We start from the raw sequence: 21,148 nt of genomic DNA, 5'->3' as shown, positions 1-21,148 counted from the left end.
GACTGGTTGGACGACATAATATCCTACAAAATATTTAATTGACAATTTTTGTTTTTCTAAATTAATTATAAAGTGTCTTATTTACATTAATTAAAATATAGGAACTTACCAGCCACCCCGGCCTCTTTGAGAAACACAGTGACTGAAAAGAACAGAAATTGGTATTTCTGCATTATATTGTACACTTTGTATGAAAAAAAAGTCATGCACACTTTGTTCATAAACGCTTCTGGGAAAATTGGGTTCAATTGTTTTTGTGGAATGATGTTTTTACTAAGCTTATTTCACGTTTTCATTACCTAATAGTGAGATCTACTCTTACCTATGGGAGTTTATGAAGGGCAACAGTCCCAGTTGCTGATGTGGCTCCTTTGAAATATTAATTGCCAACCACTGGTCTGATTGGACTGCGTCTGATATGTTTCACAGATAATGTCTACACATTTCCACTTTCTATAGGGATTTACATGACATGCTAAATAGTTAGACTCTAGGTAAAGGATTGGGTGTCATTAGTCACAAATAGATGGCATGAAATGATATATGAACAGAAAGTCTGTTATAATAACAGCTAAATGACTTTAGGAAATTTGCGTATTATTCATACACTGTTTTATGACACCAGGCTGCAAAAGTTATCCAAGACACATTTGCAGATCCATCATTTTCTCTGCGTGTATTGGATTGCACAGACATACACTGCAGGTCCTAAAGCACACAGTATTTATTTAAACTAGTGTGTGTTTGGGAATTTAACACTCAACTTTCCACTTATAAAAGGAAGAGCAATTGTTTCTTGTTTTTAAGTAGCACAGAAGGACTTTACATCAACTAATCAGTTATATGTTGGCCACAGACACACTCTTAACAGCAAAAAGTGCAAATACACGGCTTGGTGAAAGAAAAACCTGAAAAATTTCTATTTCTATGTGGTGTTGACACAGCGTGCACACATTTGGAGTGTGAAGAAGCTCCAGCCGGTTTGCTCTGCTGGCACTGCCTGTGGAAACGGCTGTCTCTTGGAGCAAGTCTCCGATCAAAGGGGATCAATTCCTCTGACCTTGTTTGAATCAAAGCGATGGACCTGTTCAGCTCTGCCTCAGCCTCCCATTTAGATGAGGCCTCATACACAAGGCAAACAGTGGTAATGATGATGAAGAATCAATAAGTGATTATGAGGCTTTAAGCCATATTGTTAGGAGATAGAGTAGGGTTGTGCAGGGAGAAGATTGGAACGAGGGAGCTGAAAGTGCCTGAAATAATACACACAAACACACACACACACATGCACAGAAATTACCATGCAAAACCATGTTCGCGAAAACACACAATACAGCCAATATTCACACATATTCGCACAAGGACAAAAACTGTCAATATTCACAAACACACGCACACAAATGATTACTTACATTTAAACAGGGGAGTAAACACACGCACACACACACACACACACACACACACACACACACACACACACACACACACACACACACACACACACATACAGCTGGTTAACAATCAGTCTCTATGTTCAACTCCATTGCTAATGACCAGCCCAGCAGAAACTCTTGCAACTAAATCCTTGCATTTTTATTAAAGTGCATATTATCTTCTATATGTATAAGACCTGAACTAATCTTTGTAAATTCTCTTTTTTTCACTTTTAATTATTGTGAAACCTATTAATTCTCCATATTAATATGCAAAGAGCTTTCTAGATTCAGTATACATCACTGAAAGTAATTATGGATGAGAGTTTTTCTTTTTGTTTTTTTCTCAAATGCCTAACAACTTAAATCCTCCCACTATGGTGCAGTGTGGTAGGAAGACAAACACTGCCCTCTTCAGCTCATCTACAACAGCTCCGGGGGGGCAGCTGGCATCCAGCCTGCTGTCATTTTCACTCGGCAATAATCCATCTGAACATTTCAATATTGCTCTGTCTGTTTCTTTTGTCTCGCACACGATCTGCTTTCTCCCTGCTGCATTTGAATGTTTTCCTTTTTATCTTGTCATCTCAAAACAAATATCTCCCCACCACATCTGAGCACTATTAAATGGTAGAAAATGTCCTAAAATGAGACAGATTTTCTCTCTGTTTGAGGGGATAAGTATCTTTTTTCCCCGCCTCTCAAGGCAGAGTTGAGACGAACAGGCAGTGGAACTTCACAAAGGATAAACAGAGAGGACAGCACAATAGAAAGTCAGTTGTGAAGGTCATGCGTGGTTAATGCATTTAGATTCTTAATTTCAGCCCTTTGCCAAACCTCACTGACAGGAGCCCACACCACTTAATTTAGGAATGATCGAGGGCAAAGACACACAGTTGTGTGCACACTGTAGCGCTCTGCTTTTGCACTACGTTTCTCCCATTTTTCTCTTTTCTGGAAGCAAACACAGAAACAGTCACTCTGAGAATCAGTCAGTGCTTTTCTGTGAGGTAAGGGTTTTTTTTTCTTTTTCAGTAGTTTCACACCACTGTTCATTACCCTCATGACAGCTGCAAGATTACTGTGATGTTTCTTTCCCCAAGATATATAAGGAAAGGCTGTTCCAAGATACAGGGAGATCATTTTAACAGTTGAAGAAATTTTGCTCATTAAAAGATAATGTAACTTCTTTCAAAACAGTGCCTTGCAATGTTCATTGCTTATGGAAGTTTTCAAAGCACTCTGGAAATCTTTTTTCTTGTTCTTCCATCTTTGCTAAATTATAGTTATGTATTATCTAAAGCTTAGAATAGCTTTTAAAAGGTCGTAATCATGCGCACTCGACTTTATTCATTGTTTAAAATTCATTGCTCACTGTAGAAAGAGATGTGTACTTCTGTGCTACTTTTATTCATTTGATAATTGGTGGTTAGCTTTATATATAACTATATATAGAGGGGATATATTGGTTGGCATACTACCTTAGATATAGTTATAGTTTGAACTCCAAACAGACACCAAAGAATAAAACTGCCATTGTAGAAATAATAAGAACATCTAGCAGTTTTTCTATGAACGGCGATGGGGGGAAAAAATTGCAATTATTTAACATTTGCAAAGTCACTTTTCTTTGGATTATTTTGATGATAAAAGTTGTTGCATTTTTTCTGCCAGCTAACCACAGGCGAATGTGGGGCTGCTCATAGCATTGGCGAGCCTGCTGCTGCTAATCGCTGCTGCTGGAAAGGACTGTTGGAGGGCAGGAACACGCAGGCTGTTGGCACCAGGCTGCACTACTGACAAACTCTGAGACAATGTTATTGAACGTCACATGTCTTGTGTTACTATTTGCAGTTTCATAACTTTTCCTTTGATTAAGAAAGGATCTAAAGAGGCACTTACCTCATTGGTCTTTGGGGAAAGTGTGTTGGACTACATGGATAACCTGCCAGGCACACGTGATGTTGTTTTGCTCTTGTTTCAGGATCTTTGCTGGCATAAAAGAAAAAAGAAAAAGGAGCCTTTACTGCTCGTGAAGCTCAGGTACATTTACAACAGCTGCTCTGGCAAAGTTCCAGAATAGATGTTACAAAGGCTCCAACAACGTTAAAGTCATTAGTTGTTAGCAGGGATCTCCTGCTGTGTGACTTTTTCCTCTCTTTTTCTCACAGTTGACATGATAGTGATGAGATTAGCATTGGTGGGGATGTGCGTGTTGACTTTGGCCTCTGTCCCGATCATGATACCCCGCTTGAAGTGCACTACACTGATTCCTGGTGTGCCAGATCGGCGCAGGCTGCTGCAGGTCTCTGGCACCCTCTGTCTGTTTGGAGGCTAGTACTGCAGACACTGCTCTTGAAAAACACTCCTAATCAGATCCAGCCAGAAGCAGTTTGAGTTAGTTTTCTCTTCTGATTGTCTGAACTCAAATCTGTGGATTGGTTTGGCTTGTATGGGTGTGTTTCTCTCGGGTGCTTCTGGTACAGGGAGCCTGTTGTTGCATGGAGCGGATATTTACACCAAATACAGACAGGAAGTAGGTGTCATCACACGGTCACACTATAGGCTTTTATCAGGGTTTTCAACTTTAACAATCACTTGCATTACAAGTGTAAATGTACATAATACCCACACTTTGGAGATGCACCTACAGATCCTGTAAAATCATAAAGCTGAAAGTTTCGTCTACTGAGGATTGCCTCATTCACCTATTCTGCTAATATTGCCATTCACAAAGGCCGAGCATATCATCTATTATTACAAACAGTTCTCCCATCTTAAAAACTACAGCATATATTGCACTAAATACAAAAGTGCCCAAAAACATCACTTTTTGGGCACTAAACTAACAAATGCATCTCTTTGACTTGAGCTCACGCTGTAATAGGAGCATTGTGAATTATTAAACCGGTCCTCAGCTCCTGGGTCTGTGTCATTCCCAGTGTGCTTTGCTGCCAGACACAAAGTGAAGCTCACAGACAGACCTGCCAACTCAAGCTAAAAGAACTTGAAAGCGCTTTGGTCCAGTTAGAGACTGAGCTCGCAGGCGGATGAATTCACAGAAAAAGGTTTCATAGAGGCTGAGAATACCAGCCGGTAGCATGAGTTTAATGGTGCTAACAAACGATTGTTTAAGAAATCCAGACTCAAGGTAGGGTGTTCCTTTGAAACAGCGGTTTCCATTTTTCCTTGCACATCCTGAATTTATGATAATGCCATCACTGAAAGAAATGGAGAGGATCATAGATAAAACTTTTTTTCAATCCCGTAAGGCATATTCAAACATTTATAGTCTACTTTATCTCCTGATTGATTGGTGGCCTTGCAGAGGCCTTGAATAACATCTCAGCTTGGACCTCGTAGTGGTTGATGGTGGGAAGTGTGGTATTGCTGTCTGACTTCACCCATAGTCATATACTTATATCAGAGACTCCCTTAACCAGAAAACAACATGTCATCTTCACACTACAACGACAAGACTTAAATTTAAAGATGCAAACCTTATTGTGATTAACAACCTCTTCATCAGCGCTCTACCTGTCTGCAAACATTCACTGGAACTGTTGTTGAACACCCCGCTGCTGCTCAGTCAAGTATTGATATCCACTTTTATCTTCTTCCTCGGTATGAATGGTGAGGCTCACGATGAAAACATGTTTTATTGTTGCAATGATGTTTGCAGTTAGGCAGTTAAAGAGATAGTTTCCATTTTCACATTCCTGAATTACCACATTTTTCAAGTCCCAATCAAACACACATGTGCGAGGCACCATCCATCATTCAGAGTGGGAAAACGCATTCCTGTGTTTACTATAATTCTTTGGTTATTACTGCAAACATCAGTTCATTGGGTTCATCATGTAACCTCTGTATTGTGCTTAAATTAATAAGTAGGTCAGTGAAGATTTATGAAGAAGCAGACAATAAGTCATCTCATAAACTTAGCAGAAAAATGCCAAACACGCACAGTTATACAAGTGTTTATTGCGAGTTTTATGAACGTGCTATAACTCACATAAAACTGCTCCTGTACATACACAGCTGAGGCAAATGTTTCTGTGTGTTTTTGCATGTTGTTAATGGGATACAGACCGCACAGCCACAGGTAGTGTTGGTGCATCCGTAAATGCCAGGCACGTGTTAGATTTCACGTTCTGCTCTCACCACTTCTCTCCTCAGTGTGTGTGTTTTACCTCAAACTGCACTATTCTGGTTCCGTACACAAGCTCATGATCCAGCTGTCGTTCTGCAGCTTTAACGAGCTTTAACAGGGTCGTCATCTTTTACGAGCCTGTCACTGCTTAAGGGGTTCAGTCGTTCTGCATTGTTCTTGTTGTTGTAGGTCTCTGCATGTCATTTTACACATGCACAAGTTTGTTCAAAAAAGTACATTTCCTACTTAATAACAACCTCACATCCATGCATGTGTGGAAGGTTTATGGCCATTTCAACCCTTTGAGGTCATCACTGAGCCAACGTGAAAGTTGCGGGGAAAAAGTCACTGCCCATAGAATCCTTTTTTTAAATTACCAAAATTTTTAGCAAAAAATTTTTTTAGCAAATGTTTACAACTTCCTACAAAAGTACTGGTTGTGTAGGTAATTCCCCCAATCATAATGGTTTGAATGATTTAACTTTTATCTTGGGAACTGGCAAGGCTCAAAGTTGTGGGATACAGCAGATAGTCAGGTGTCTTTCAAAATATCACCTCTGCTTTTTGGAGTTACTGAGCTGAACTTCTCTGTCACCATTGCTGACAGCAGCTTTAGGGAGATTTTTAAAAAAATATCTGACTATCAGTAGAGTCCAAGAAGTTTCTTCTTTTGGTGAGAGAAAGTTTTGTATTCTATTAGCTCTTAGTATTTAGTATTCTAAATAAGTTGTCTTTGTTTTGCACGTAAACTTGTCAAGTTAGCTGATAGTTAAACTGAATTTTGGTCCCAATATATATGGAGTATAGTTTACTAGTATTTTAATCAGAGAAGGTATTAGACTCTTTGAAATCCATGCTTACAGAACTGGACATAAAATAAATTGTTTTGATAATTGGTACTTTTATATTGAAATGTAAAGGTATCATATTATTCTGAATGACTGCAATTGTATGAAAAATCCTCTCTTTGTAACAATTTCTTCTGTTAAACAGTTACCTCATATTCTGTTTGAGGCCAATTAAGGATCTCTGCCTAAACTTAAAGTTATTTAATTTAATTAAACCTAATCAAACCTTGACTTTTTTAGATCACAAGAGTTGGATATTTAATTTTTCAGCAGTAGATTGTATTGGACATCTCCACAGTCTTCTCAATGGAGAGTTAGTTTTAACTGGTGTGTTAAGTTAGAAAAATGCTTTTGTTCTTAACAAAAATCAGATCAAGGTATTGTTGATTTACCTTTTCTTTCATCGGATTTATATTTTTCAGTCTCTTCTGCCAAGGGTTTCCTCTTTTTACCCTATGCAGCTTGGCAAGAAAACACGATTGACCAAAACATGAACAAAGGCTATTACACAGTTTAGCTCTCCTCTGTTACCTCTGTGAATGACTTCACTGGTCACGAGTAATATCCAAAGCCATCCTTTGGGGCCAGTACAAGAACTGCAGATGAGGTGGAGGTTGGGATGGTGGATGGGCATGAAGCACACAGGATTTAATGTTGTCTGATCACCACCATTACATTCACAGATTGACTTTTTATTATTAACGACCAAAAAAGCGTAACAATTTTTCAGTACTGAAAACCATAATTTTTCTATAAGTTTACCATACCATGCTGGCTCCTTGCAGATACTCCATCATCCAGATAATGACTGATTGTTAGACCTCTCTGCATTGAATCATACGTGTTATTAATCTCTGTCTCTCCACAGCAAGTCTTTTATCCTGTCTTCCTTCTCTCTCCCCAACCGGTCGCAGCAGATGGCCCCGCCCCTCCCTGAGCCTGGTTCTGCCGGAGGTTTGTTCCTGTTAAAAGGGTGTTTTTCCTTCCCAATGTCGCCAAAGTGCTGCTCATAGGGGGTCATATGATTGTTGGGTTTTTCTCTGTATGTATTATTGAGCCTTGAGGGGACTGTTGTTGGTGTTTGGCGCTGTATAAATGACATTGAATTGAATTGAATTGTTAGCGTTCCTTTTTGGTGATTTGGTTGAAAGAGACACACTTTGGAAGGCTGCCATTTGGATATTCTAGCGCAGAGACTCAAATCTTGCGTGAGCTTTGGCTAAACTTCACCGGGTCTATTTCTCCAAAATCATAACTGTGAAGTTTGTATCTTCTGTTTACGAAAACACTTAATCTTCATAGAAAGCAAAAGCAAAGTAAGCAATAACAAAAAACAGAACAATTAGTAATGTTTACAGACATGTGCATATCGTATTAAAATAGTACTTGAAAAAGCACGACCCTCGCTCTTATCCTGTTTAAGTCAGTTAAAAATGAGTAATTCTAGCCAAGATCACAATTTAAAATGTTTTCTAGCTCAAACTCTACAACACCAGACATTCTCAAAGGTGGACTCGCAAGGTTAACTTGCTCAGCCAACAAGTGGAGCAGAAGTGGAATTCCACATCTGCAATTATTGAACAACAGGGTGCAAAAGAAGGATTTGAGCTGGAATGGAGGAATGAGTGGGGGGAGTGGGCAAAAAGTCAGGCAAGGGTGAAAAGTAGGGAAAAAACTGATAAAGTACTGAGTCATAGCCAAATCCATGTTTCCATCTCTGTTTACTTCATTCTAAAGGAAACAGACGGGTATACAGGTAAATGAGATGATACACGACATGAAGGAGGTAAATATTAGAGAAAAAGAAAGGCATGGTAAATAAATGCAGGCATTTTAACTCTCAGCAAACTGGCATTCCTTAGTACAGGAGACAGCACACAATACAGTACGTCCTTAAGAGTCAATAATACGACGACTCTTCCATTCACACAAAATCATATTGGCACCTGACGATACACAATGGATGCACTTGGTATATCCTCAGCCCAGACTACTTGGAAACAGGCACAGAGTTTACAGTGGCATAAGGCAACACGTGGCAGATCTATCATGTATTTGTCCTTTTTGTTCATAAGTGGTACTGTAGAGTAGCTTCACATTCGTTTTTGGAACTCCAACAATAGAAACAAAGGGAAACACAAGTCCTAGCAGAGTAGCTGTGGACACACATCCCTCAGATGGGATGGAAAACAGAGAATTCACATACATGTGTGCAAACATGTGTTATAAGGCACTGTAGTAAAACATTATATGTAGTAAAAAAAAAAAGGAGTAAAGTTGGTGGTATATACACCTGGGTTTTTTAACATGTTATAGAAAACATACCCTGAATGACTGTCTCTCCCAAAGTCAACAACACAGATGAGGATGTCAAACCCCCTAAGTACATCTAATTCATAAAACATTTCCCCAAACAATTTCATTAATCTCAACAAAGATTAATATATGTTGTTGCAATATGCTTGAGTGTTTGCTGTTCATAAATTCATTCTTGTCTGTTTTGAATTTCTCAGTGAAAGGGTTTTGTCTGTTGACAGAATTTAAACCATGGTAGGGCCAGAAGACTCTCCCAAACTACAAGTACTGCTCCCTTTTCTCTGGTGGGGTACTTTTAACATTTGGTCTGCAATTCAAAAGGGAAAAAAGACACGTTTCAGTCACAGCGACAAGAAAAAAACCTCACATTTACAAAAACACCCAGAGGTCATAGGCTGTAAGTGAAACTACGAATCAGCACAACAGTATGTTTCAGTTTATTGTTAACTTTGCACCAATATTTGGACAGAAGGGGGAACAGGAGGTGTAGCAGAGGGTTGATATCTTATTTCTTAAAGAAAACGTCTGACCACATGAGTCCATATTTACAGAGACGGCTCAGAGACGGAGAGGGGGTCGGAAGAAGACAGTACACCTTGGTTCCCATTAAAAGTGATAAGGTGCAGATGTATTATTGAGAAAAAGGAAATCATCTACAAGAGGTCCAAATTGGAAGGTAAAGAGGTAACAGGAAATGAAGGGGGGATGGGGAGACAGTGGTGGGAGAGTCGGAAAGTCCTCGATAAAAAGGCGGGGGCTGATCAGTCAGGGAAACTAGTTTCACTCAACAACTCTGCCCTGAATTAGAGGAGAGAAGAAGACAGTCAGGATAAGACACATCAAGAACTCTCAGATTCCCACCATGTTAGAGAGCCAGAGGGATGACTGAGATGTTAGCCGACAGGTTTCAGAATCAGTGTTACATGGAAGCTGGCTAGCACTGTTCGGGTTAAAATAGAACATTTACCCTACAGAATGACTAACAAAGGTGGGCAGAAACATATAGAGTCAATGAACAGCTATACTGTTGTCTGGGGTGATGTGGAACTGCCTTAATCCTGCATTCTCTGCCACAAGAGACATACTCGAAGCTGCAAAAAAATAAAAGTCTTCCCTCCATAGAGGTGTCTGGGAAAAGGGCTTTCAGACTTGACCTCTGTAAACACTTGTCTGTTGGCTTTATAGGCCTAGTTGCTCATTTCCAGTCATATAGAAATGGGGAGATGTCACAGTCGCTACGACAGCAGAGCAGAGATGCTTGACATCCCATTGACATCTCATTTTATTTAGTACAAGTACAAAGAATTTCCTATAGACCTTCACCGTCCACCTGCCAAGTTTGAGAATAATAGAGCTCTCCACAAATAAGTCTCTTCTAAGAAGAGAAGCCATGTAACTGGGAAATGGGGCAACTGGGACCTATTCTAAGAAAAGTTAATGGCTTTTTTATGTGGAACAGTGATGGACCAACTCTTTTAGAAACATAAATGGGGGCAAAGTGATGTGGGAGCATGAAGGGAGAACTCAAGAGCCAATTTAGCAGCAGCTGAGTTTTAAAGGGTCTAATGTGGCAATAGTTGCAAGTATCTATTGTGCCTCACCTTCAATGAGCAGTCGGTGGGTTGAAGACCACCTGTTTTTTCTATATGCAATCAACCAAACAGTGGAGTTAAATATAACACTTCATCATGCTAAATTATATAAAGATAATAGTATGCTGACATCAGTAAGATTATTCATGTGTGTGAATAGCTTAGATCTTAGGCACTGGTTTAGTTATACAACAGCTTATGAGATGAGGGAGTGTATGAATCTGGAATGATGGTGTTAGTAAATGGAGCGTGATGATATGTGTCAATGACAGTCTCCTCTTTCTCCTCGTGTTAAGTATAATGGAAGAGCGATAATCAGCAGCAGTCATACTCATTACACATCTAAACAGACACCTTTAACTAACAATTCACCCTCCACTGCTGCAGTTCAGATTGTGTCTGCATGTGCGATCTTCATCAAGTCCTTGTGGTGTAAAAAAGGACTGTGTAGTTTTACCATATGTGAGAAATTTTCTCAGCTGTTAATAAGATGGTTGTCCAGGGGCTTCCTCACTTAGGAGGACACCAGACACGCCTGCTTCTTTACTGTCATTCATTATGTTTGTTTGAATAACACTCGACAGCTTAAATAAATAAATTAAGAACATAGAAATTCTTTGTTTTGTTTTGAATTCTATATAAAGATAGAAAAGGTTTGGTGGTTTAGAGCTCTAAACTCTGTGAGTTACAAAATTAAATCCTTTTTTTCTCATTTGCACACAGGGTCAGGCCTTGTCCCCTTACACACGTAACTGCAACAGTAGACTGTGAACATACGTGGCAATTTGGAGGTAAAACACCAATGCAGCTCCAACCAGGAAGCACAGGACATGCTAGTAAAAGTTCAGCAAGTTTTGCAGTACTTCCTCAGATAAGAAATGCCCTTTAATTTGCAGTGTAATTTGCTCCAAACGATGTTTTTCTGTACCGTGCTTAAATTTGTGTTCATCGTATCGCTGTACTTACCTCTTAAAGTACATTAAATCATGACAAGCAGGAGATGTCAACTCACAATACAAGCTTAACACTTTCTACGTATAAGTTTGTACTTCTTTAGGTTCATAGCCACATACATCCTACTGGTAGATAATATGCTCATATATGTACAACTTCATATGTCGTGTATTGCTGTGTAAGATAAGAAGTGTCTTTGAGCTAAATGATTGCATGTGTGTATGCATGATAGTCTTTTTGTTAGATTTACAAGGGGAAAAAAGAGGGTGGTGCCAAGCGTGTCCTCTGCTCTCTGTTTGGGTGACTGCTGGAAGGGGTTGGGGTTTACACGTACTCCCTTGCTGTGGAAGGCTGTGATTGGCGGTAATATTGCTGTCCTCGCATATCTTCTTTGGAGCAGGAGCAGCACAGCAAAGAGCCACCCAGAACAGTCAGACTGGCTGCTGCCCATCCGACAAACAAGGCTGAGCCAAACTCATACCTGCACAGGAAACAAGGCATAAACAAGGCATAAGGTGTAAATGCTGACATAAAAAGACATACACAAAATAAAGGATAAATGGATATTGAAGCGTGGGCGATAAAAAATGGATAAAAATTTTATTATTTTAATTATTAGATATTGAAGACTAACCATTAGCATACACATTAGTCATAAGAGGAGCTTTACAGCTGTAATACTTGATAAAAGTAACAACTACTAGTATTAAATGATTTGTTTTTCCTTTTTTTTCATAACTGGAAACTATTAGCATCGTACATTGATCATATTTCTAAGCCAAAATTATCAAATATTTGGAAATGATGTTGCTAAATTAATCAATGGTTTTTCCTTACCAACCAAATGTTTGCAGCTAACTAGCTATTATTGTTTATTTGTGATTTGTATCACCAACTGGTCATATTTTTCAGCCATTATTAGCAACTATTGGCGACAGATGTTGACTATTTTAGTAATAACTACAGTTTACAGCTAAACTCATCTTTTTAACAGCAACCAGTAACATTAGCTGTTTTAGACGTATATGTCATACAGATATTAGCAGCTGAAAACAGTTGTGTCTGCAACTAGTCCTAATTATTTTTATTTGCCACATCTAGGTGGTTTTTGTAAACAGAACACGTTAAGTTTAACAGTAATTTGACTGCAGAATCTTTGTCACTGGCTGTAGTTCCAGTTTATCACATCATGTTAATTGTCCCTCAAACCTTTGAGATGAAGTCTGCTTACTTATGCCTGTTTCTTCTATGTACAACAAAACCTCTTGACTAGTCTAAAATATGACATTTTCAAATATACAAACAAACAAAAAAATAAGAAGACTGAGCACAAATACAACAGCGTGATAACTGAAAACAGTGTTAGACCAATGAAAACAGTATCACTGTCAGGTATCTTTTATTCAGGCTATTTAGTGTTTCCCACCTCTGCATTTTTTCTTTTCAACAACATTTTAAAGAAATATTAAACTATTGCAAACATTGCAATCTCATTATATGATATTGTGATATTTATTCGAGATCTGATACTTCCAGGTTTTGAATACACTGACAGTATTGTAGCAGTCGCAACTTGATTATGGTGTTTTTTGCTCTTTAATGAAGAGATTAAACCCTCAGCTCAAACAGAAAGGAGTGTATCACAATATGATTCACATACCTGGCATTGGGTGGTGTGTTTGGGTTAAAGAACTGATAGGACACCTGAGTGGCATACCAGGACACAGAAACCAGTGTGCATAAACCTGTGGAGGGAGAAACAGGTGAGGACCATGCTAACTGCAGAACTTTTCTGATGACACTACAGGAACCGGAGTAGAGGGAGCGGGCAAGGTGCTTTGCAGAGTGGTCTGGCAGAAATCACCTCTTTCTGAATGTCAGTGAGACAAAGGAATTTTTTTCTTCTAGGGGAAAAAAATACAACTAAGCCCAGGAAATGTCTCATGGGTGAGGAGGTTGAAACAACGGATAGCTACAGGTTCTTAGGTGTTCACCTGAAGGAAAGACTGGAATGAAGGTGTGTGTGTGTGGAGAGAGATGCACATACACAGCTTACATACACAGAAATTTCTGTCATTTTTTTCCTAACGTTTTATTTTATCTTATCTGTCAGTTTACTACACTAATTAATTCTGTTGCTACAACAACACCAATGGCTTGGCTTAGTAAATACTTGTTTAGTTTAATTTCTTTCCTTGGGATTGTGGTCTGAGGTCAAGAGCTAATGCCTCGAAAATGACCACTTCCTGTTTACAGCAGGGACTCTAATTACCCAGAAGACCCCTACTGCAAGAAAAATGCCAGACCACTCTTGCTAAATGCATTGAATGCCAGAAATACAGCGTCTTTTTATGCTGGTAAATGAAGCAAAACAACAGTTGCACCTGCAAGCAGAAAGAGTGCTCCTCCAGTCATAGCGATGCGGGACTTGGTGGCTGGGTTGTTATCTCCCACCTTGGTACACTTCATGCCCACCACGCTGACAATGATCCCAATAAAGCCCAGCAGTACTGACACCACCATAAGGGCCCGGCATGTCTGGATGTGGACTAGAGAAAAAAGAGGGGAGGAAAGAGATAAAACATGAAGTAGAGGATGTAGAAGTGGTGAGGAGATGAGAAAACAGAAAAGAAAAGAGTCTTTCAGCCCATCATTTGGAAAGACACAAATATTTCTAAACATGAAAGTGAAAACTGAGGGGAATGAAGCTATACATGCCATGCAGGGTTGATGGGAGACCACATGCATTTGTGACAGACAGATCATTAGGGAGAGTCCACCACTGTCCTACTTTTCCAAGCAGGGTAGTTCCAGAGGTGACTTTACTGGCCAAACTCTGGAACCGTAAATGATCCTTCAAATCTTCTCCACATCGTTCCACTGTGGTTTTGCCGTCTCTAAAATCGAATCCTCTACCCACACAGGCCTCAGCACACACATAACTTAGTGGGAGGAACATATTTACACATATTTACTCACATATGTGTAAGAGTAAGAGCACAATATGAGCACAGACACATTGACTGTAGGTGGAACAGACTGAGATGAAAGTCTCTCTCTGGCTCACACTGACTGTAGGAGGCCCCACTTTACATGTTTCAAACAGTGGGATTAGTGTGGCTTTGTCACAAAGAAAGATTGTTTTCGCGGGGCCGTCACCACAGCGATGTGAGTGTACTGCCTCAACAACAGCCACTCAAAGACACGTTAAAGGCAAAGCAATGCTGAGCGCCTAATAATACCGTCAAAATACTGATGGAGCGTGCCTTATTTACAGCAAGCGAGGGGATTGTTGAAATCCCAGCAGCGGTAGAAAACATTCCAGCATCTCGATTGTGATATCTGACAAAGCTGACAAATATGGTAATTAAAGTAAACAGGGGGATTTCTCATAGAGGTTTCACAGCCAAGATCACAGGCATCACTTTCAAAAAACGGCAGCCGGTGTTGTGTTTGCATGTCCCAGGAAACACGCTGAACAGAAAACAATTCAATAGAGTCAGCAAACTCATTTTTTTAGTGTTGCCCCTTTGTTAGCTTTTACAGCTCCAGGACACATTAAAAAAAATCCCATTATGCACTCATTATATTCCAGGACCTTTGAAATATATCATTTTATTTATCTCCTGAAAACATTGTGGATGTTACTAGGTAAAAAGAAGAAGAAGAAGAAGAAGAAGAAGAAGAAGGAGCACTGTTGGTTATTACTAAATAATAACTTGGTAGTTTTTTTTATTGTGCACCAACAATATAATGGTAATTTATAATAGTAGGTCAGTCAGTCTGCTGACGATATTGGTTTGTAAATGTTTACTAAGTATTTAGTTTCCTTTTATTCTTAGACAGTCTTGACTTGCTTTGGTTCACCATACGGCCAAAGTCAGGGGTGTTGGTCTCACTATTCCCACAGCACTGACACTGAATCTTCAAAGCGCACGTGCCTAAAGCATCAATATTTGATCCCCCAGGAATGAGAACAGGTCAGAAATTAAACCTTTATCATAAAATTGTTGATTATGGTATAGCATAAAAAAATGTAAATGCAAGGATTTAATTGTTATATAATTGTCATAATCTCTAGCACATTAAGGCAACTGTTGCTGTGATTTGTCGCTCTATAAATAAAACTGAAGTGAATCAGCTGCAGTACGATACACAATACAATACAATATACCACATGTTAAAATTAATTCTATTTTTTTATTATACAAACTATAATGTTATAGATAAACATAATGTAGAACTTTAATAATGACTTGTAAATATTATCAGTTATCATTTCAGTAACATTAACATTGACATTTTAAATGTGCCCTTATTACACTGTGGTTAACATTGTAAGTTCTTACTGAATAGTTTGGTGTGTAGTAAGGATTTCAAGAACTGTGTCAGAAAAAGTGTTTGTTGACTTGTTCTACTGTTAACAAATGCTCAAGTAGAGATGTTCCTTGCTCTGTGACTCAAGTAGCAAAAAACTAATTCCTCCTACGAGCAACTTTTGCCACTGAGCAGCCAACACTGTCTTTCAGGGCATTGATCTTTGGGACTAAAAAAAGTGCATGTTTAAAATTGCCAGTCAAATCTGATTAAATAAATGTCTTTTCCCAAAACAAGGTATTAATTTTTTTCTTTGCTGCAGTGCTTCTATGATTTTTACCAATATCCGATTCTCTGAGTTCTGTACCCCATTCGCTGAATGAACTGTAAGTTCAAAAAGAGCAGTCGAGTATCAGCCTGAGATGAAAGCTAAAGTCACCGTTTGTCATTGTGACAGAAATACACACACCATCATTCATGGTGCGGCAGTGAAGCAGCATTTCAAAAGCTGATCTGAAGGGACTTGAAGGGGGAACAATCTTTGAAGTCTGATTTATGGCTCCATTGCTCCTTTTGATGGAGTATCTGAATGGTCTTCCAGAGAGAGGGATTTGGAAATTTTTTGCTGTTGTTTTTCATTCACTGTAGACATTCCTGGTGTGTGGGGGTTTAGGCTAATGACTCCACTGACCGGTTTTCCTTGGTGAGACTAGAAGAAGGGATTGAAAGTGAGAAAGAGAGTTGGTTGAAGGCTGGCTCACCCACCCACTAGGTTCTCTTTTTCCACTGCTAAGATTGGCAGTACCAGCCACAACCTTTCAGTGTGTGTGTGTGTGTGTGTGTGTGTGTGTGTGTGTGTGTGTGTGTGTGTGTGTGTGTGTGTGTGTGTGTGTGTGTGTAGGCTCTGTAAGGTCCCATTGTGAGGTCACTTGAGTCTATTTTGTACAGACTGGCTCTCTGCCTGCTCGGTGCCTTACACTTACAGTTTAGTCCTCCAATGCAATTTCAACTCAAAGAATAAACTTCTGTTTCTCTTGACCCTTTAGTCATTTCTTTTCAGTGTATACCAGTTAAAGGACCCATATTAACTTGTCAAAGCCAACTCAATAGTGTGAATGCCTACAGCATTCACACAATGCTGTGTGAATGCTGTGCAATTCACACAGCATTTGAAGCATTTGTTGTAGGTAAATATCAATATTAGTGTCTGTGTGAGTCCACACACACTGCAAACCCTCATTGGCTGTTTTGGATGCATACTAAATATTTGAAATATTTGTCCTATAAAACCATTTTTACCATGTCTGACTCTCAGCTTGTTTTTTATTCTAAACAGTGTGAACCTGTGTAAACCATGATATTTTTTACTCAGTATAGATTACTGTAGCTTAAGACAACTGCTAATTACATCTGCATGACTTATCTGATACCACCCTTAAATGTGCATACAAGTTAAGCATAAGGTGTGAAGGGCAGAAGCAAGACCCCAGCTCAGATCAGAGGAGGCATCAATGACAACCCTTGTGAGTAAGTCAGATAAAGTATCAAAAGAAGAGCTAGCATGGAGGTGGGTTGCAAAGTAGCTTGCTTTGCAGAATTTTAATTCCGTTCCATTCAATTGTATTTATATAGCACCAGATCCCAATAACAGATGTCTTAAGTTGCTTATTATTGTAAGGTAAATACCCTACAATAATACAGAGAAACCCCAACTATCAGACAGCCACCTATGAGCAATCACTTTGATGACAGTGGGAAGGAAAAACAGTTTAAAAGGAGGAAACCTCCGGCAGAACCAGGCTCAGGGACGTGCGGGGCCATCTGCCACGACCAGTTGGGGGTGTGTTAGGTTGAAGCAGCTCTCATAGGATTTTCCAAATGGATGTGTAGAATGGTATCAGCTGAGCCATCAGCTGATGTGGGCTGATGTAGTAATCAGCTGATTTGCCAGAATCGCTACCGAGCTGAGCTGACTTTGTGGCTTACCAGAACTTACACAAACAGAAAGTGAAAAGGAAAGTAGCTCCCACCTGGATGTCAAACTAGTGTCCTGACTGACAGTTTTATTATGGACATTTTAGCCTTTTTACAACACATGTATTTGTGTTTTTAAAGACATAGGTCAAGAATCGTGGAGTAGGCAAAGCATGGGGACAAAGACTGACAGATGGGTATAAATGTCAAATAGTTTGGAGGGACACGTTGTTGGCTTTGATCTTAAAAGAAATACAAGAATCTAATACAAGAACATTTCTACCTAACTGGCCATAGATAAAGTAGGTTTGACTGACCAAATGTGCATACATTTCAAGATGTATTGTATAATAGAAACTATTTTACTATGAATAGTGTCTTCAGAAACTCATTGTCAAGTTCGATTTATAAAGCAGACTTAACCTTTTACATGAATGTCTGGCATCCACAGGAAACATCTATGCCTTTTATGTCAAATGTGCAAGATGTTGCTATTTAGTGCGACACACAGATTGGCAGAGGCAGGTCAATGTCACGCTCAGATTTTACTGGATGCAAAGAGCTGTCCTTTCAGCACCACCATCCTCCTTCACCTCATCTGGCAAATAACAGCCATCTGTTATTTTGACCACTGTCTTCTTCTTGAGCAAAATGCTCAGTAAACCTGCAGCACTTTCCACCACATTTGCTTGGCCACATCAGCACAGTCTAGTGAACAATTATACCCGCCGTCACATGCTGCTCCTGCTGCGAACATACCCAGGCGAGAGGAGCTCCTTCAGACCTATTTGTGCCTGATCAAACCAATACCCGAGATTCCGACCTGATCCGGGACATGTGATTAAATCAGTTCTGTTTCGTAATGTGTCTGGGGGAAAATCTAAACAAAGCAGAGATTGTTCAAGAATGTTTTATTCTGTAACAATTGGGTATGTTATCCTAGTCCTAACCCTGCCCCCTGTTTTCTAGATGAATTTCTGGTAATTTGTTAACATCTATAGAGTTTTATAAATGTATCACCTGTTTATATGATTTAAATGGAAAAGCTTGGAACATAAAATCTGTCATGCCAAATGACTGTGTAGTCTTTATTTGAAAGGTAACATCTTCTAGTTTCGGAATAATTGTCCATCTAGCAAAATCCAACAATAACTCGAGGAGACTCGATGGATGTTAAGAGGTTAACGGACAAGTGGAACAATGTGCTCGTGTGGGGACGATAGAGCACATTCTGGGAATATCTCTGGACTTTAGCTCAACAACTACCCTTTTCTTCTCCTAACAGCCTCTATTCATGCCCAAAGACAATACACTGTTCTTATTGCTGCAAGGAACCAAAGGAGATGGGAGATCAGCTCGGACGCCCCATCACAACGATCGCCATCAGAAAGTGTGTTGATAGGAGGACTCACAGAACCGCCAAAATGTTTGCAAAGTGCCTCATTTGTTGTTCCAAGGAAAGCGTGCCACAGCAGTAACCACAGAGAAAAACAAATGAATTGTATTGTGAAAGTGCCTTCTGACCAAGCCTCCCCCCCTTAACACCCGCTAGTCTTTCATTAGAATCTCTAATAGGATAATTTAAGCAGACAGTAGATGGATGGATTCATATAATCTGTGTGCCTTTAATTATGACTCACTAGGTCCAGCTCACAGATTGGAGATGACAGGAGACTCGTATTCTGAGCTAATTTACGTCCGAACCCCACATTCCGAACCCCCTCCTACTCATCACACTCTACGCATGGTGTTTTGGAGTTCTAATAAAGAAACTAAGCTGTAATAAAGATGTGAACAGCAGCATTTGAAGTAAGATTTATAGCTTGCATGTTTATTGCATCCCAGTTAGCATTTAGCACTCAGGGAGTTGTTTTTCTTCTGTTTTTGCTGCTGATTAATGGCAAGAGTCGGCACACATGAATGGGCCATACTATAATAACTGTGTACCGTAGTATATAATAACTATAATACATGTGTAGTGTACCACAAAAGATGTTTCTTGGGAAAATTTTGTATAACAAAGCAGAACAAAAGGTTGACAAATGTTACGGTAATTAAAAATATAAAATAAAAGAAGGAAAGTAGTTTGAAAGAAAGGAAGGAGTGTGATTGAAAAGTGAAAAAAGTTTATCAGCACATTAGCAGTTTAATTGAATTTTACTCTTCGTCATCTGAGTAATTGTACATTGAATATAACTTCACAGTAACTTCACATCCAACAGAATCAAACCTGAAAATCCTTTACAATGAACCTGCACTCCAAACAGAAGTGATACCTAACATGGATTTCTTTAAAGACAAGGACATCACCGTGAGTAGGAAAAGGGCACTGCTACAAGTTAGAGATCCTTGGGTTTTAGGAGCAAATTCAAATGTGGTACTCACTGTCCAGCGAGAGCATGGAGTCAAAGATCTTGCACTGCACCTGTCCCGTACTCTGTGAGGCACAGCTCATCCACAGCCCCTCGTACAGACCCACAGCCGTGATGATGGCATCGCCGGCGTACGATGACTGCTTCCACTGGGGCAAGGCAGTTGTGGAGATGATGCCAATCCAGCCACCCAACGCCAGAAAGTAACCCAACAACTGTAGACCTGAGTTAGCCATTCTTCTCTAACACTGTCTCTCTGTTTTCTGTCTTGTCTTGTTCTTTCTCTCCCTGCTTGACTCGCAACAGCTTCTAACTCCTCCTAATGCGTCGCCCTTTCTTTGAGCGGTCTCTGTGGGCACACTTGCTACTTGTCTTGCTTTTCTTGCCACTATCTGGTCCCTCTGAGCATCTCCTTGTGCTCCTCTGCTCCAATTCGCATTTGTAGAACTCTCCTCTGTCTCCTTGTCTCTAATGCTCTCTTTTTCCTCTCCACGTCCTTGCCTGGTTTTTCTGCCCCTCAGTGAAGACAACGAGCTGATCTCTTCAGATCAGGAATCTCTCGTCTGATTTCTTGATCCCTGTGAGGTTCAGTCAAAGTGAAGAAAGAACTGGTCAGCAGTTCAGTTCATCAAGCATTGCCGCTGGGCTGCCTCACACTCTGCATGACTTCCTCCAGTCTCTCTCTCTCTGTCTTTCTCTCGGTTGCTTGCTAACTTTCGCTCCACTACAGTCTTTCTATCTACTCCAGGCTCATGTGGCACAATGAGGGGTAGAAGGAAAAAATGGGAAAAAAGAAAAAAGAAACATGTGGACACAACAAGCTGACCATGGAGGGATGAATAAATGGGTTGGTTTCTGATTGGACTGTGTTGTAGCAACGCCTACTGGGAGGGAGGAGGAAAGGGTTGATAGAGGAGAGTAAGAGCCGTTTCAAACAGAGAGGGAAAGGAAAAGCAAAAAGATCTGGCTTTGGAGGGAAAGCACCATGGGTGGAGACAGAATTAGGCAATTCTTATAAGACTGTGCTAATCCAACCGAGGAATTCCAAAGAATCAGCGCATGGTACATGTGCTGATTCTTTCAAAGTCTACCCCCTCCGTTGGAGGTGTGGGGAAGGTTGTGATGAAGCGCAACAAATGTACATAAATCAGCTCCAAACAATGCCGAGCCTGTAAAGAGCATGTCACAT

At 39.8% G+C, this 21,148-nt stretch overlaps 1 protein-coding gene across 2 annotated transcripts; it reads right to left on the bottom strand.

Annotated features, from left to right (window-relative positions):
* Positions 1–8,138: 8,138 nt before the first annotated feature.
* cldn19 (claudin 19) lies at positions 8,139–20,749 on the bottom strand. Of its 2 annotated transcripts, none has more exons than XM_086291232.1 (5): positions 19,973–20,749; positions 13,681–13,845; positions 12,957–13,041; positions 11,631–11,777; positions 8,139–9,548 (listed from the first exon to the last, which is right to left on the bottom strand). In XM_086291232.1, exons 1-5 carry the CDS (start codon positions 20,193–20,195, stop codon positions 9,512–9,514), a joined length of 657 nt encoding a protein of 218 aa, XP_086147358.1. In that variant the 5' UTR covers positions 20,196–20,749; the 3' UTR covers positions 8,139–9,511. The 2 variants fall into 2 exon arrangements, with proteins under 2 accessions (XP_086147358.1, XP_086147357.1); XM_086291231.1 differs by having other exon boundaries at positions 8,139–9,057; positions 19,973–20,748.
* Positions 20,750–21,148: the final 399 nt, after the last annotated feature.

The sequence above is a fragment of the Aulonocara sp. 'chitande type north' Nkhata Bay genome, linkage group LG5, assembly GCF_057382095.1.
Source record: "Aulonocara sp. 'chitande type north' Nkhata Bay isolate Kocher_YH1m ecotype deep benthic linkage group LG5, A_spYH_male_GT1.1, whole genome shotgun sequence".
NCBI lineage: Eukaryota > Metazoa > Chordata > Actinopteri > Cichliformes > Cichlidae > Aulonocara > Aulonocara sp. 'chitande type north' Nkhata Bay.
The sequence above is the reverse complement of the archived record's forward strand: the minus strand, read 5'-3'. Positions and strand labels throughout refer to the sequence as shown.

Bases quoted from the DNA above. Each gene is read 5' to 3' on its own strand.
- cldn19 (XM_086291231.1), bottom strand. From the start codon at position 20,195: ATGGCTAACTCAGGTCTACAGTTGTTGGGTTACTTTCTGGCGTTGGGT. The intron at 13,846-19,972 runs GTGAGTACCACA...TTTTTTCTCTAG, and splicing joins CTCCATGCTCTCGCTGGACA to TCCACATCCAGACATGCCGG. The intron at 9,058-11,630 runs GTACGTGTAAAC...TTTGAATTGCAG, and splicing joins CAGCCTTCCACAGCAAGGGA to ACCAAATGTTAAAAGTACCC.